The sequence below is a fragment of the Thunnus thynnus genome, chromosome 11 (assembly GCF_963924715.1).
Source record: "Thunnus thynnus chromosome 11, fThuThy2.1, whole genome shotgun sequence".
Lineage (NCBI taxonomy): Eukaryota > Metazoa > Chordata > Actinopteri > Scombriformes > Scombridae > Thunnus > Thunnus thynnus.
In genome coordinates this window covers 14,385,118-14,399,349 of record NC_089527.1, presented here as the reverse complement: position 1 = coordinate 14,399,349, position 14,232 = coordinate 14,385,118, and the positions used below count along the sequence as shown (strand labels likewise).

Below are 14,232 nucleotides of genomic sequence, written 5' to 3'. Positions count from 1 at the left end.
CACGACCATTCTTATTTTCAGATGATTCTACTCTAATTAAAACATACTTATGAATGTTATATTCCATTTCTGCCAAGTTTGCTCTGCTGGATGCCACTAATTCTTATACACTGGTCCTTTAAGGTCTTGTTAATTTGCGTTATATGCATTTTTTAGGTCAATGGGTTTGTTATTGTGCATTTTTGTAATGAAGCAGAATAAATTGTCTGCCCATAGCTATGTGGAGTTCTATATTGGGTTTCCTTTGCTGACAAAAAGAGCAATCAAATGCAGCCAAATTAAAAACAGAGATGAAGACAGAGTTAATGAAGGTAGGGAGGGAGGGAGAGAGGCTACAAAAATGTTGACAAGTTGTTCAGTCTAGCAAACAGTGCAATGTAATAAGGCCTTTAAAAAAACTTTTATGATGTGAAACTGAACTTAATGCTTTTCCTCAGCAACACCCTGCTTTATATTGACACGTTCATACTGGGAACTGCCCAGTATGGTCGCTGTGTCACGCCGCTCTATGCGAGCTGCGTATACTCTACCTGGTAATGATACGGCTAAAGACAGAAGGGTTATTTATCTGAGATTATGTGGTCGTTAGAAGATTAATACCCTTAGGGGGCAAAAGACTCGGGCTGACTTTCATCTCAGACCTGCCCCGACAAAGGGAGCTCGGGTTAGAGAGACAGAGAGAGGCTTGAAAGAGGTAGAAAAGAGTGTCAGAAGACACAGGGAGTCTTCAAACACAGCAGTATATGTGTGTGTGTGTGTCTGTGTGAGTGTATAGCTGACTTTAACCCCATAATGAGTCGCCTTGAGGGCGTCCAGAGCCATTTGGCAGTTCTTCATTTCCTCATCTAGGAAAAAAATGTGCTATCTACCTTTTTATCTCTTCAGCAGTGACACACAGTCACACACACACACACACACACACACACACACATACATGCATGCACACACCGGTTGTGGTGTTACCACAAGGACTTGCATAATTAAGCTTATTGTGCTCTCAGAAGCCGACTCTTTGTGTATATATGTGTGTGTGTATGTGTATTTGTGTGTGTGGAGGTTGTAATTAAGCTAGATCAAACCCTGGGGGTTGGGGAATTAGCCATTATTGAAGATCAGAAGGTTTTTCATTCATGGAAGAGAGAAATCAGAGGTTCAGAGCCAGACAGACAGATTTTGACATTAGATTACAGATAATGGCGCCTCTTTCCTCTCTCACACACAAACACACTTTCATGCTCCCGACAAGTTCAGGTGGGTTGAAAGTTCAGCTGTTAATATGTTGAATTGAACTGATATGACCTCGGGGCGCATCAATCAAAACAAAATTCAGAGCTGTAGTGTGGGAGCATTTGTTTTCTGATCTGGCCTTAAGGTGAGGGTTAGGGTTTGGTTTGGGCAGCTAAAACTATCTTTTTAAAAGGAAGGGAATAATCACCTTCATGGTTATCAGTAACTAATTGTTGGTACAGAGGGAGATGAGGCATAAACCCTGGTCTAAACTAAACTAAAATTATAAAACCTATAAATACTCTTTGTTTGACATGTAAATTGTGTGAGTACAGCAAAACTCATCCACACTGTAAAGGGTTCTCACTGGATGCTCGTTAAAATGTTTTGGATTTATGGTAAAAATGTGTATTTTTGTTTTATCGTCTGTGGATATTTTATTGTGTTCTCTGCACTGAACTTCTGTCTTTCTTTCATTTATATCTAGCAATTAACACTCAAAGAGACTCCATGAGAAATGCACATAATAACAGTAATTACAGCTGTGTTTGTGTATATCTACAGTATGTGTGTATGTGTGGAGGGGGTTCATACTTAAACTCCACCCCTGATAGTGTTTGAGTTCAATCTTACTTACTAATCCAATGCACATAAATATTACTTAAAATCTTATTTAGCTGTGAATATAAATTTTAGCTCGGAAGGGGTGGGGAATAGCAATAAATATGGATATGTTTTCAGTGTAGCTGTTAATCTCTAATTCTCATTTTCATGGTTCGCGTTCATCAGAATGAGCAATTTTTTATTGAATCTCAATGGCCAGAAAATGAATTTATCCATTCAATGACATGATCAAAGGATTCTGCATTTAATTCCCTGCAGGCCTTGTTGACAGTGATTTGGTGGCGTTTGTTAGTGCAAAATGTTGACCGTGTAATTACTTGTAGATGAGAAGCAAATAATAATTGAAAGAGTAATTTAACATCCATGAGTTCCACAACATTTATTGAAGCCGTTGTGTTTCAGAAGCAGCATTCATTCAGCACTCTTTTATCTTATATCGCTGCCCAGTCAGAGACCACACACACACACACATGCATGCACACACACTCATGGATGTACTGATTCCGACAGTCAGCGGTAAAGGGACAACCACCAGTCTACAGATCTTTACATACAGTAGTTGCAGACTTTTGGAAAATCTTTGGCGGGTTTTCAGTCTCTGTAGGCTGATTTTCCTTGAAATCAATGGAAATTTCTTATTTGTTTTGTTTGTTTGGATGAGTGATTCTGGGCTCATTGTTTCTATGCAAACTCAACTTAGAAACACATCTCTTTCCAATTACAATGACGACATTATTTACACTGAGAGACACACGCTGCATGTTCAGTGCAGACCAAGAAAGGACAAACACACAGTAAATGCAATCACAAGAGTGATTTTGTGGACAAATGTATGAAGAAAAAAAAAACAAGCTGTTCCACATAACCACACATGCACACGGATTTGCACAAATATACAATCATGCATACTTTAATGAGAGAAATATTCACACACTGAAGTGTTGCTATCAAGTACAGCCAAACACACGACATCATATCACAAGTATCAACCAGTGAAGAAAATCACATTTTGACACATTCCTCTCTGACTTTCAAGGCTTTTATACTTTTACAACCTTGTAGTTTTCTTGCCAAGGTGGTTAAGACGGTGGGAGAGAAAAATATTTCAGCTTGGTTGCTAAAACAAACACAGAATCTTCTAATGACTGCTTACCCAATGCCCATTTGAGGATCCAAAGCCACTATGTGTGTGTGTGAGAGAGAGAGAAGGTAAAAAGAAGACTAATTGCATCTCAGCCTCTTAAAGCTGTAAATGTACCTTGAACCTCTTTTTGGTGCAGCTGTGAAGTGAATGAGAAATGTGTTGTTTTTTTTTAAAATAAAAATTGCATCGTCAGCCTAATTTTTTACACTAGTATAAGTACCTTTTAATTTACTAGCACCCCCATGTGTGAAACTCAACTCGAGAGCTGTTTTATTAGCATTTTTTGAGTAGGTTTGGGATTTTGACAAATACTTTAGCCGAGTGTGAAAGAGACATAACAAAGAGAGAGGCATGTAATTAAATGTTATTAAGTGGTATCACCAACCTTTATTCAAGCAGAGGTAAGTCAATAGTGATGTGTGCTCGCAGTTATGAGCCAGAGGAATGCCAAGGGCGGTTCTGCAGCTATTATTACATGTTTATTGGCGATGACGTGATGTAACAGGACACTGAACTCATCTGGGCCACACACATACACACAACGTGCCCACTGACAGCACTATTGTTACCAATAATGCTTACATGCATGACTTTGCAGTTTCCTAAATGCAGTTTGGTATGGAAGCTTGGATGTGAGAAATGTTTATACTGTATCCATCTATTTTTCAATGAATGAGTGACCCGTTTTTATCTCTGTGTGTCCGCCAGGAAGAAGACGCAAAAATGTCAGAGAGGAGAGGTCAGACGAAGTCCGTCTTTCTGTCCTCGTTATTAGTAAGTTTTTATTCTTTCTCTTCGTTTCCTCTCCGCCTGATTAATTCCCTCTGTCCTCCTTTTTAAATTCTCTTGTTCATTCTTTAACCAACTTTTCTTTTCTTCATTTCGTTTTCATCCCAGCCTAATTTATAATCAGTCTTCTCCTTTCCCTCCCCACTTTCGCTCCGTTCTTCCTGTTTCCTCTCTTTGCTTTTTCTTGTTCTCTTTTGCGTCATTCCTTATATATGATGAAATATTACAAAGTAGTACCTTTAATCCAAAATCATCATCATATTTCTTGTATTGGCCCTCTGAAAGCTTTACTGCTCCAATTGTATGGATCGTAGCCACGATCGACTCCACACTTGGCACAGCGTCATCCAGACTTGAGGTTTTATGTGCCAGCGGCTTGCATAACTCTGCAGCACCAATTAGTCAGCCTTAGAGTTTTTTTTAAAGAGCAGATATCTTTTTAATCTGACCCGGAATCTATAGATTCTCTGCTTGTTTTGATGTTGAAACCCACTGGCAGTGTTCCCAATAGACTTCTCCACCTTTCCCTCCCTCATCTGTTTTGTTCTCATTAGTAATGATGTGTGCATGCAGGCTGACACTGGAGCACTTAGTCAAAAAGGAAAAAAAAAAAAAAAAGCTTGGATTAAGTCAGTGGTGTCAAATCACCAAACCCCCAAGCGGTGGGATTAGATAGAAATTGCCAAAAATTCTAAAAACCACTTATATCTAGACAGCATTTCTGGAGGCAACGTGTTGTAGAGCAGTGCAATGATAGAATAGAGACATAAAGGTCAGCCTGTGACCTCTGACCCAGTCCAGCCCACCAAAACCCACCTGCAAATAGAAACACCTGTATGGTGTTATTTAATGATAATAATATAGTTATATCCTTGTGTAATGTTATAATTATTCTGTGGTGGTTTGTAGTTTGTGAAACCGTGAGGTTGACGACACAAACAGCTTAAGTAGCATCAACAAAAACTGAATATTAGGAAGTAAGCTAACTGGTATTTATTGCAGTTCTTCTTGTATTATATTACATTATTGTAATTACTGTACAGTCATTCACTCTCTGCTAATTACTAGTATTAGTGTAAGATTAGAATTCAAACTGGTCAGCAGCAATAACAGCATCAAACAAGTTCATTTTAGTGGCTTTAACCAGAGCAGAAAACTGAAATAAATAACATAATCCTGCTAAGTGAACACAGACTAGCTAGCAATAACAGCTTTTTATGCTTCTTTCACGGGGATTTTCAGTCCTTCTTCTGTGTTTCTAGGTTTTTTTATTCATTTAAAGTGAGTCAGCAGCAGTCCACAGCTTGCTGAGTTAATTAACGCGATGTTAAAAGATACAGAAAAGGGGCCTGGTAACTGAACGTGATTGGCTAGGGGAAGGAGACGGACGTAAGGGTGATGACAGCCACCCAGAACCACGGGAAGGCTGGTCTGCTCAGTCAACTGGGCTCATTACTACAGCTCTATCTGTCTCCCTCTGGTGTTTTCTTTTCTTTTAGTGCAGCCAATTTGCGCAGCGGTCGACCTGGAAACGTCCTGGTACTCCCGATGGCCAGTCTGTTCTTGTTGAACAGTTACTGATATTATGCTCCGTGTGTTGTATAAAACATTATAGGGGATACGGGGCCAGGTAGTGACGTGTGAAGCTGCGTTGTGGAAAAATGTGGAAGAGGAGATCGTTGTTGCAGTTTCAGGGAGTCTTAAATGACAAAAAAAAAAAAAAAAAAAAGTGCTGCTCAATGCAAAGTTGCAGGAATTGTCAGAGGAAGCCTATGCACACACTGCTTGCCGAGATGTGTTGTATAATTTTTTATAGGAGGCTTGTCTCATTAGTCACAAACTAAGTGGCTGAAGGTGTTAAAGAGGTGCAGTTTACTCGTTGTAAGGAGCTCAGCCTGTGAACGCAGTTGTATAATATTCTCTGTGGCCGTGAAGGGAGTTTTCCAAAGTTTGTTGCTTAGCTACAGGTGTGGGGTTTGGAGGAAGTGGACATTTAAGAGGCAGGGAGGGTCTCATGAAAGCCCTTGTTGAATTGTATTGTGGGAAATCTTTTTTAGAAAACATTCTTATCTGTTTGCTGTGAATCCCTGAACTTTAAATGCAAAACTAAATACTGTAGACTCTGACCAATCAGAGAGGAAACATTGGTCTAGAATGCAGCAATTAATTTTAGGTAGTTTTTGAGTCATCCGTATTACTAAATGAAAACAAGTTCAGATGCAATCAGTGAGTGGAGTGCATTTAATTGTTGTTAGACTTTATTTTTCCGTAACTGTACATCAGGTGTTACCTTGCTGAGTAACACCTGATGAAGAAGGTGATAGACAGATGGTTCATCCAATCACCTGCCAAGTATTTTTGGAAAGTGCCTGCCCTTTTCCAAACAGTTTCCATGGACGACTTCTCAGCTGGTTCAGTGTAATGAACCATCTGGCGTCTCAGGTTACATCAGGTGCAGATCCAGTCTAAAATTACAAACTGATTATTTGGCCTGAGATGACAAACAAATATCCCTCCAAACACATACAATATATACACACAGTCAGTGCACATTTGTACGTTTATTCAAACAGTGTTATGCCTATTGTCATAGGACAGTTGAGAGGAAGAAGAAAGACAGAGAGAGATGTTATTAAGACAATAGAGAAAAGACGGAGAAAGTTAGTCATTGGTCATGCACTTGTTTACTTTGCCTCCACCTTTTTCTGGACTGCAGATGATTTTTTAAAGTCAGTTAGTTTGTTTGGAAAAGCACAAAGTGTGCTAGTAAAGCCATAAATACCAGCTGCTACTTATTACAGTAAGCCACAATGACACAAGCCCCCCCCCTCTAAACGCACACACACACACACACACAGAGCAAACACTGATCTCCACTAATCTCAGCGTCGGGATATGATGTTTGTTTTCTTTATTGTTTGCAGCCATTTATCTCTGCTGTTGTTGCAGATGATGAATTTTGGTAATACATACATTATTTATTGCAGAACTGCTCAATTCTACCCTATCATACCCTGATTATAAATTTTTTCTCAAGAGACATTCGATCCAAGTACAAATCAATATCAGCTTCAAGTTTTAGTGTCCTTGGTATTCAAATGATGTTGCAGAGTTGCAGAGTTTTCCTCAATGACACTAATAAAACTGTGTGGGGGGGGGACTAGTTATTTTTTGTAGACTGTTTATGCAGAAAAGCATCATGGAGGTGTTTATTGATGTCAGATCTTGGTGCACAAAATTTTTGCTGTCTAGATTTGAGTATTGAAGAGAAAGTTAAAAAAACTACTTAAGATATTGCTGAGAACTTGTCTTGGGCAGAATGGGAAATAAAAATAATTAAATACACAAATACAGAAATCTAAAGAAAAACAGTAAATGTCATCCCAAATTATACAAAATTTAAAATGCTATACATATAATGAATAAATATCTATAATAATAAACTGAACTGATAAATACAGAAATGTATCAATGTAAGAGTTACCAAACTAAAAGGGAAAGGTGTCATTGTCTGTGCTGAGCTCGGTGAATGCAGGGAGCAAAAAGTTCCGTGTCTAGATACCAAATATGAACTCTACTCATATTCTGTGCTCATATAATAATCCTTTACCTTACTGAAACTTAAATTGTCTTATTTTAATCATTTATCATGTGCCCATGAGCAAAGCATTTAACTCTCAGTATTAAAGACTTTGCACGGGGAGCAATTGTCAGAAATAAGAATGTGTCTGTATTAGTGTGAATTTGTCATTTTTGTTTTCACACATATACCATGTTATCAATGTGATAGTCTTACTTTCTCTTTCTGTCTCTGTCTGTTTTTGTCCCTCCAGGTGTGTTGTATGTTTGCGAGTGCGGAGTATTCCAGCTGTGGAGAGTATGAGTTCTTAAACCAGACCAGTAACAGCTGCCAGGCCTGCCCTCAGTGCCAGCCAGGACAAGAGCCACACATGGTGAGACACACTCACACACGTGCTTGTTTCTGAAAGTACTTTTTCATGGAATTATTCTGTTTGAATCCCAAAGTTGCACTTTCACTTAAGCTGGGCTCAGACTACAGGAGTTTTAAAATCCTAACCGATTTCGGGTTGCATCACGCACATGAGAAACTTCACAGATGTTCTTCTCTCTAAACATGCACACAGTACAAGATTTGCAAATAATGGCGCATCACACACTGCAGGATATTATTATTATCATGACAGGGGGAGCAATGCACCACCTCACATGATCTCACAGGGAAGCAGATGTAAACACAATGCTTTGCGGTGAGAAAACACGAAAGCAGAAGGCTTAACGAGTAGGGATGAAAAAATGGTTGGGGAGACGCGGTCAACACGGGTTGTCTGTTTCATCAGTGAGAACTGAAGGTGAGATTTCAACTGTCAGTTTTAATATCTGTCATCAGTTTGCTAGCTAACATTAGCCTCAAGGGCTAGAATGTTTACCGTTGCTTGGCAACACCATCAGTTCTCTCTCATTGGCTATTGTGGTCCCACTCAGAAAGTAGTGACGTAATCATCCAGATCCTAACTCCTAAATATCAAACATGTTTGAAATGATCAGGGCGGCCTCAATCAGTCTAAGAGCTGCTCCGGAGGGTTAAGATTGGATGTGTAAACCCCTCACATTACCAGATTATTTGTGCTGAACATTGGTACCGACCAAGGGCCCAGACCAGATTTCTCCTCCGATAGTCGGGAGGGGTGAATCGGGGTTAAATCAACCCAAAACTCCTGTAGTCTGAGCTCAGCTTTAAGGAGATTAAGTATTATACTGACCTTGTTTTGGAAAGATGGAGTAACCTCAGTCCTACTGTTAATATACAGTTAATTAAGCAATTAGTCGATCAACAAAAAATTAATCAGCAACTATTTTGTTAATTGATTTTTTGGGAAAAAAATGTTCAAATTCTCTGGTTCCAGCTTCTTAAATGTGCATATTTTCTGGTGTCTTTAGTCCTCTATGATAGTAAACTGAATATCTTTGGGTTGTGGACTGTTGGTCGGGACAAAACAAGACATTATAGGTTGCATCTTGGGCTTCGAGAAACATTGATTGACATTTTTCACTGTTTTCTGACATTTGAAAGGCCAAACGACTAATCGATTAATCGAGAAAATAATCTACGGATTAATCAATAATGAAAATAATCATTAGTTGCAGCCCTACTGTTATGAATTTTACTTTGTTTGATTTGAACCTGTTTTTCATCATGAGGCATAAGAAAACTTTCTGGTTAAGGAAAGATAGTCATCACTTTGGGGAGGGGAGTCGGGGATGTGGAGGTGGAGGCTGTAACCATCCCAAACTGATGACTAGTATGAAAAGCTAACCTTGTTTTGCTCAGACCACCCACAATAAGCACAGATACACACACACACACACATACACACACACACACACACACACACACCAGAGCACATACACTAGAGCACACATTGCTGCACAGTGAAGAGTGCCTAAATTCAAATGAACAATTTCTTTATGGTTTATCGCTCTCACTGACGTCGATGTGAAGGCATGCATTACAGTGAATGACTTGCAGTAGTCACGTAGTGATTTAGCCTCTGTCAGTCAGTCTGCAGACAGCCAAAGCAAACACAGTGAAGGTAAATGCTTCAGTGGGCACCTCAGGGTGCCACGCCCTCTTAAGAGAGATAGATGCAACCAACAGAAGTGAAGAGATGGATTTATAGTCACTCTCTTCTATTTATTCGGTATATGCATCCTTTCTTTACAGATTTTGTTGGGTGTTTTCCTTTATTTGACAGTTACAGTAGAGATACAGACAGGACATGCAGAGAGAGAGAGAGGGGAATGACATGCAACAAAAGTCCCTGGTTCAAATCAAAACCAGGGGTGGCTACGGGAAACCCCGTTCATGCATCCTTTTTATACTTTAAGTAGCCTATTCTCTTGATTGCAGTAGTTTTATTTTTACTTTCACATTAGGGAACAGATTTTCTTGGTTCTCTATAGCCGAGGTAAATTACAGCTGCATTGATCTGAATGAACATGGAGAAATTATTACTATAAATATTCCAATGTGCCTATTTTATTTAGTTAATTTAATTACTTTTATTTGTAAGGGGCAATGTACAAAAGTATTAATCTCATACAAGGAGAAGAAATGATTTGTGACAGGTTTAGCTTCTAGGTACTTTCCATCTGCAGTCCCTGGGCAGGCAGGCACAAACACAGCTGTTAACAATACAATTAATACAAATACAAGTTAATCTCTCAAAATCCATTTTAAGAGATCAGACATGGACATTAACACGTTTTCAAAGTGTCAGGGAGCTTATTGCATTCCTTGTGCCTCTTTTAGGGATTTTACGTTCTCTCCCATAGAGGCTGACTTTGAAGCTCCCATCATTTGCTCTGAGCAAAGTTGAAGAAAGCTTTTCAGTGGTGGAGGTGCAGTATTGTGAGTTATTGTAAACAACAAATGAATATCGGAATCCAAAATGAAATTCTCAAATCTTAATCGCACTAAGCATATCATAGTGATGATACTGTTGTGTCTTCCTATCCAAGACTTTCAAGGCTTGTTTATGAAAGTGGCCTAATGTGTTTTAAGGCTTGCTTGCCTGAGATCACCATGAAATTCAGTAATTGGAATAAGAAAAGATCTTTGTACCCAGATTTAACTTGGATGTCTCAACTGTGAGTGAGTTTATAATATTATGTGGCATCAGTCTAGTAGGCTACCGGTGTGCGCCGGCTCATCTTTTTGATATGATTTTTTTTAACCCAAGAGCCTAAATATTTTACCTCAACTACAATTTTTTACAATTTACATGTACGTGTACATTTACAATTTACACGTATTTTACATTTTACATTTACATGTTTGGAAAAATCTTGCTAGTGAAGTACATTGTTACTTTTTTCTCAATATTAAAAGTGAGAGCCACTTCATAACTTTCCCTAGTTGACTGGTTAGCTTACATTATGGACACTTTACATACAGAAAACAAGCAAAGCAAATTAAAAATAATAACATATTAAAAATAATAAATAAACATTAAAACAAAATATATTGATAGGCATTTGCAATTTTTCTAATCTGAGTGAATAATCACATGAATTTCATGATATAATTTAATAAAAGCTCAATAAAACAAAAAAAATAAACTGGACTACCTTTTTGTCTCATCTGCCCTTCATTCAGGAGGGAATAGTCACAACATAATAACTTCCTTCCTTCCTCTTTTAGCTCCATAAACCAGCACACAGTACATAAAAATCCCATGATTGGTCCCACTGTGTTTGTTTGTTTTTTTGCTCCTTCCTTTCCAGTCTCTCCTTCCGTCTTGTGTTCACTAATCTACCATGCTAAGCATCAACAGCAACGCCTTGTGTTTGAACTTGAAAACCAAGCGATCCAAGCGTCAAAGGCAGCGACGAGAAGCTTCAGACTGATAAGCACACAGCTCTGTCATAAAGAGTAATTTAACCATTTGTGAGCGATAGAGACATGAGAGGGGGAGAGGAGTTTGATCAGCGAGATGAGAGGCTTCTTTGCACTTTCTCCTGTCTGTGTGATCCCCTGGGTGCCAAAGCCTGTAATTCATGTGTTCGTCTATTCCCCTGAGCTTTCCCTGCAAGTGCGCAACACCCTTTTAATCATAGGATAACCATATGGTTCCTCCTCACAACAGACTTCAGAAAGTATGTGCCCCCACACACATAGAGACACTGCTACATGGCACATCACAGAGTGATGAAGACGTTCAAGACCCCCTTATACGTGCATCTTGTATCCAGATTGTGGCTGACAGAGCTGGATTAGATTTCCATGCTAGTTAACGTGAATATGAACACTGAAGTCAGACTTTTATATCCAATTTCCGAAGTTTTATTGATTGACCAAAGTGATGGTGATGTGAGGAAACATCAATCGAGACTACGTTTAAACATAGTGTATGGATGGACTGTGTATGTAACGCTAGAGGGTCAGTCAGTCACAGACTTCAGGGATTATAAAGTGGCCCTGCTGTTGTGATCCAGCCAAAAAAAGGGTATTGAAGTTCAAGTCAGCTTGCATAATGTGGCAAAGCTGCCCGACATTAAAAATATGCTCCCTGGGGCAACCTTGAGATGCGTAACCACGACCTCCCAGTTCGATTCTAGCTGGGGTCCTTTTCTCATCCCTTCTCTCTTCCTCCACGTTTCTTTCCACTCTTCACTGTCAATCGTCAATCTGAAGGCAAAAATGCCCCCCAAAAATAATCTGCCCTGTTTTTGTCATGTTTCAATTGTTTTGGAAAAGCTTTGAATGAATGAACAGAAGCCCCGATCCATGATCCTATCTACAAAGTGAGCTTTAACCCAAAGTGACAACACCCTGCTGATAGCCCAGTGCAATTTTATATCAAACAATCACACCGAGAATTCAGGATGTCAAACATGAGAGGAGTTTTTCTCCAAGAGAGTTGGTCTCCTGTAGCCCAAAGCGAAGAGACATAGGCTTGTTTTAAAAGACAGATGAAAGTAAGAGGGAAATGAAAGATGAAAGAAAGGGAGCAAAAGAGAGAGACAGTGTGTGTGTGTGTGTGTGTGTGTGTGTGTGTGTGTGTGTGTGTGTGTGTGTGTGTGTGTGTGTGTGTGCGTGCATGCACGTGTGGCCTGTTGTTCTACCTCCTCACTGTGAGGAATTAACATGCGGAGATGGGAGGAGGAGATCAATGCTAGATGACAGAATGATGAGTTGGTCATCCTAAACACTACCAGGCATGGGAATCTGCACATATACACACACACACACACACACACACAAACAAACAGGGACCTCTGTGACCAATCAGATTTCTCTTTTGTCATCTCAAAAATGTAATGCCAGATTTGCTAAGGATCTGGAGAGAAACAGATGTGGGTTTGCGAGTCGTTTTTTTAACGTGTGTGTCCGCTCCACAGTTCTGAATCATGTCATTAATCATGAGCTGCGCTGAGTTCTTTAAACGACATTGTATTAAAATGTATGCTATTGACATGAAATGACAAGGGGAGAAATGTTAACAAAACTATACATCATTATGTGTGTTTGTGTATGTTTCGCAGACCTGCGGCTACGGTGTGAAGGATGAGGACTTTGCCTGTGTGCCGTGCCCGCAGGGGAAGTATTCCAAAGGCAAATATGAGATCTGCAGACGGCATAAAGACTGCGATGCCCTCTACAAAGCCACGGTGCGCGTAGCGGGAACTCCAGACAGCGATGCAGAGTGTGGACCCTGTTTACCGGGGTAAACAACACACAAACACAAGACTCAAAACCATTGTCTTCAACGCAGCTTAAGAACAAAAAGGCAGCGTACATTTACTACACAATACTGTACTGTATCCTTAAATATTATTAATACTTTAAGCTTAGAAAGTGCTCACATCAAGAGCTGCCACTGAAGCCGTGGTTACATAAAAGGGAGCCATATGAGCATTGCATATGATGACCACATATGGTGTCCTGATTACACGCTTTATAGAAAGTAATCTGACAGATTCTGACATGAACACTAACAACAGTGTACACTATGAGCAAATTCTGAAAAACTATAGCATATACTGTATAATAGCTCAACTTGATCCAGAATCTGGAAACTTTTCCCACAGGAATACCTGTTCAAAGTGGTAGAGGACACTTGTAAATGACAGATAATTGAAGACAAAATTGTGTTGACTCAATGCAAGTGGCTGAGTATGCAGAAAAAAGCTGATTTTTTTCTGAATGGAGCAGGGCCTTGTTTCCTGATAATGATCAATCTTAGAAGTTTTTATGAATGCTCTTAAATGTCTACATGAGTTTAAACTTAAAATGTTCAAAAACAATGAAAGCTCAAATAAAACATGTAGTTTTTGGTTCCTCCTGCGAGTCGCAGTGCTTCTTAAGATGCTCTCAGAGTGGGTAGGAGTCACTCGTTAATCTACGATCATTTCTAAGGGCGTCTTTAGTTACGATGCTTTTGGGTTTGTAAGATGGATTTTACAACGATGCACAGTATCCTACAGTCCTCCATTTACACGTGGCAGCTGTCACTTAGAGCAGTGGTTCTCAAGCCTTTTCCCTAAACTGACACAAATGAGACCACGGACCCCCATCTGAATAAATGTTTGCTCTTAGATGTTTTATTACAGAAAGTGTATGAAACCCATGACCACGGTAGTCATACATTCTTTCATTGTGTTACTTAAGTATGAAATTATAGTGGAAATAAATGATTCTCCTTTTTTGCCCCTGGAACCCCCTCAAGGACCCCTGGGGGTCCCCGGACCCCACTTTGAGAACCACTGAGTTAGAGGACATTTAAATGTTACCAGACCGTCCTCTCCTTCTCTTCTTCTTCACTCATCATCTATCAACCCCCCTGCTGTAGAAACTGACTGGCTGTGTCAACACCAAACTGTTTCTCTCTCACAGTTAAATTGTTGTTTAGGCTCTCCCGCTGTGA

At 39.5% G+C, this 14,232-nt stretch overlaps 1 protein-coding gene across 1 annotated transcript in view; it reads left to right on the top strand.

The window, feature by feature from the left end:
* edar (ectodysplasin A receptor) overlaps positions 1-14,232 on the top strand; it is a 43,040-nt gene that overhangs the window by 10,399 nt on the left and 18,409 nt on the right. The window contains exons 2-4 of the mRNA XM_067603280.1: positions 3,704-3,769; positions 7,618-7,737; positions 12,851-13,032. Coding sequence (XP_067459381.1) covers positions 3,719-3,769; positions 7,618-7,737; positions 12,851-13,032 — 353 coding nt within the window. The 5' untranslated portion in view covers positions 3,704-3,718. The remainder of the gene's footprint in view (positions 1-3,703; positions 3,770-7,617; positions 7,738-12,850; positions 13,033-14,232) is intronic.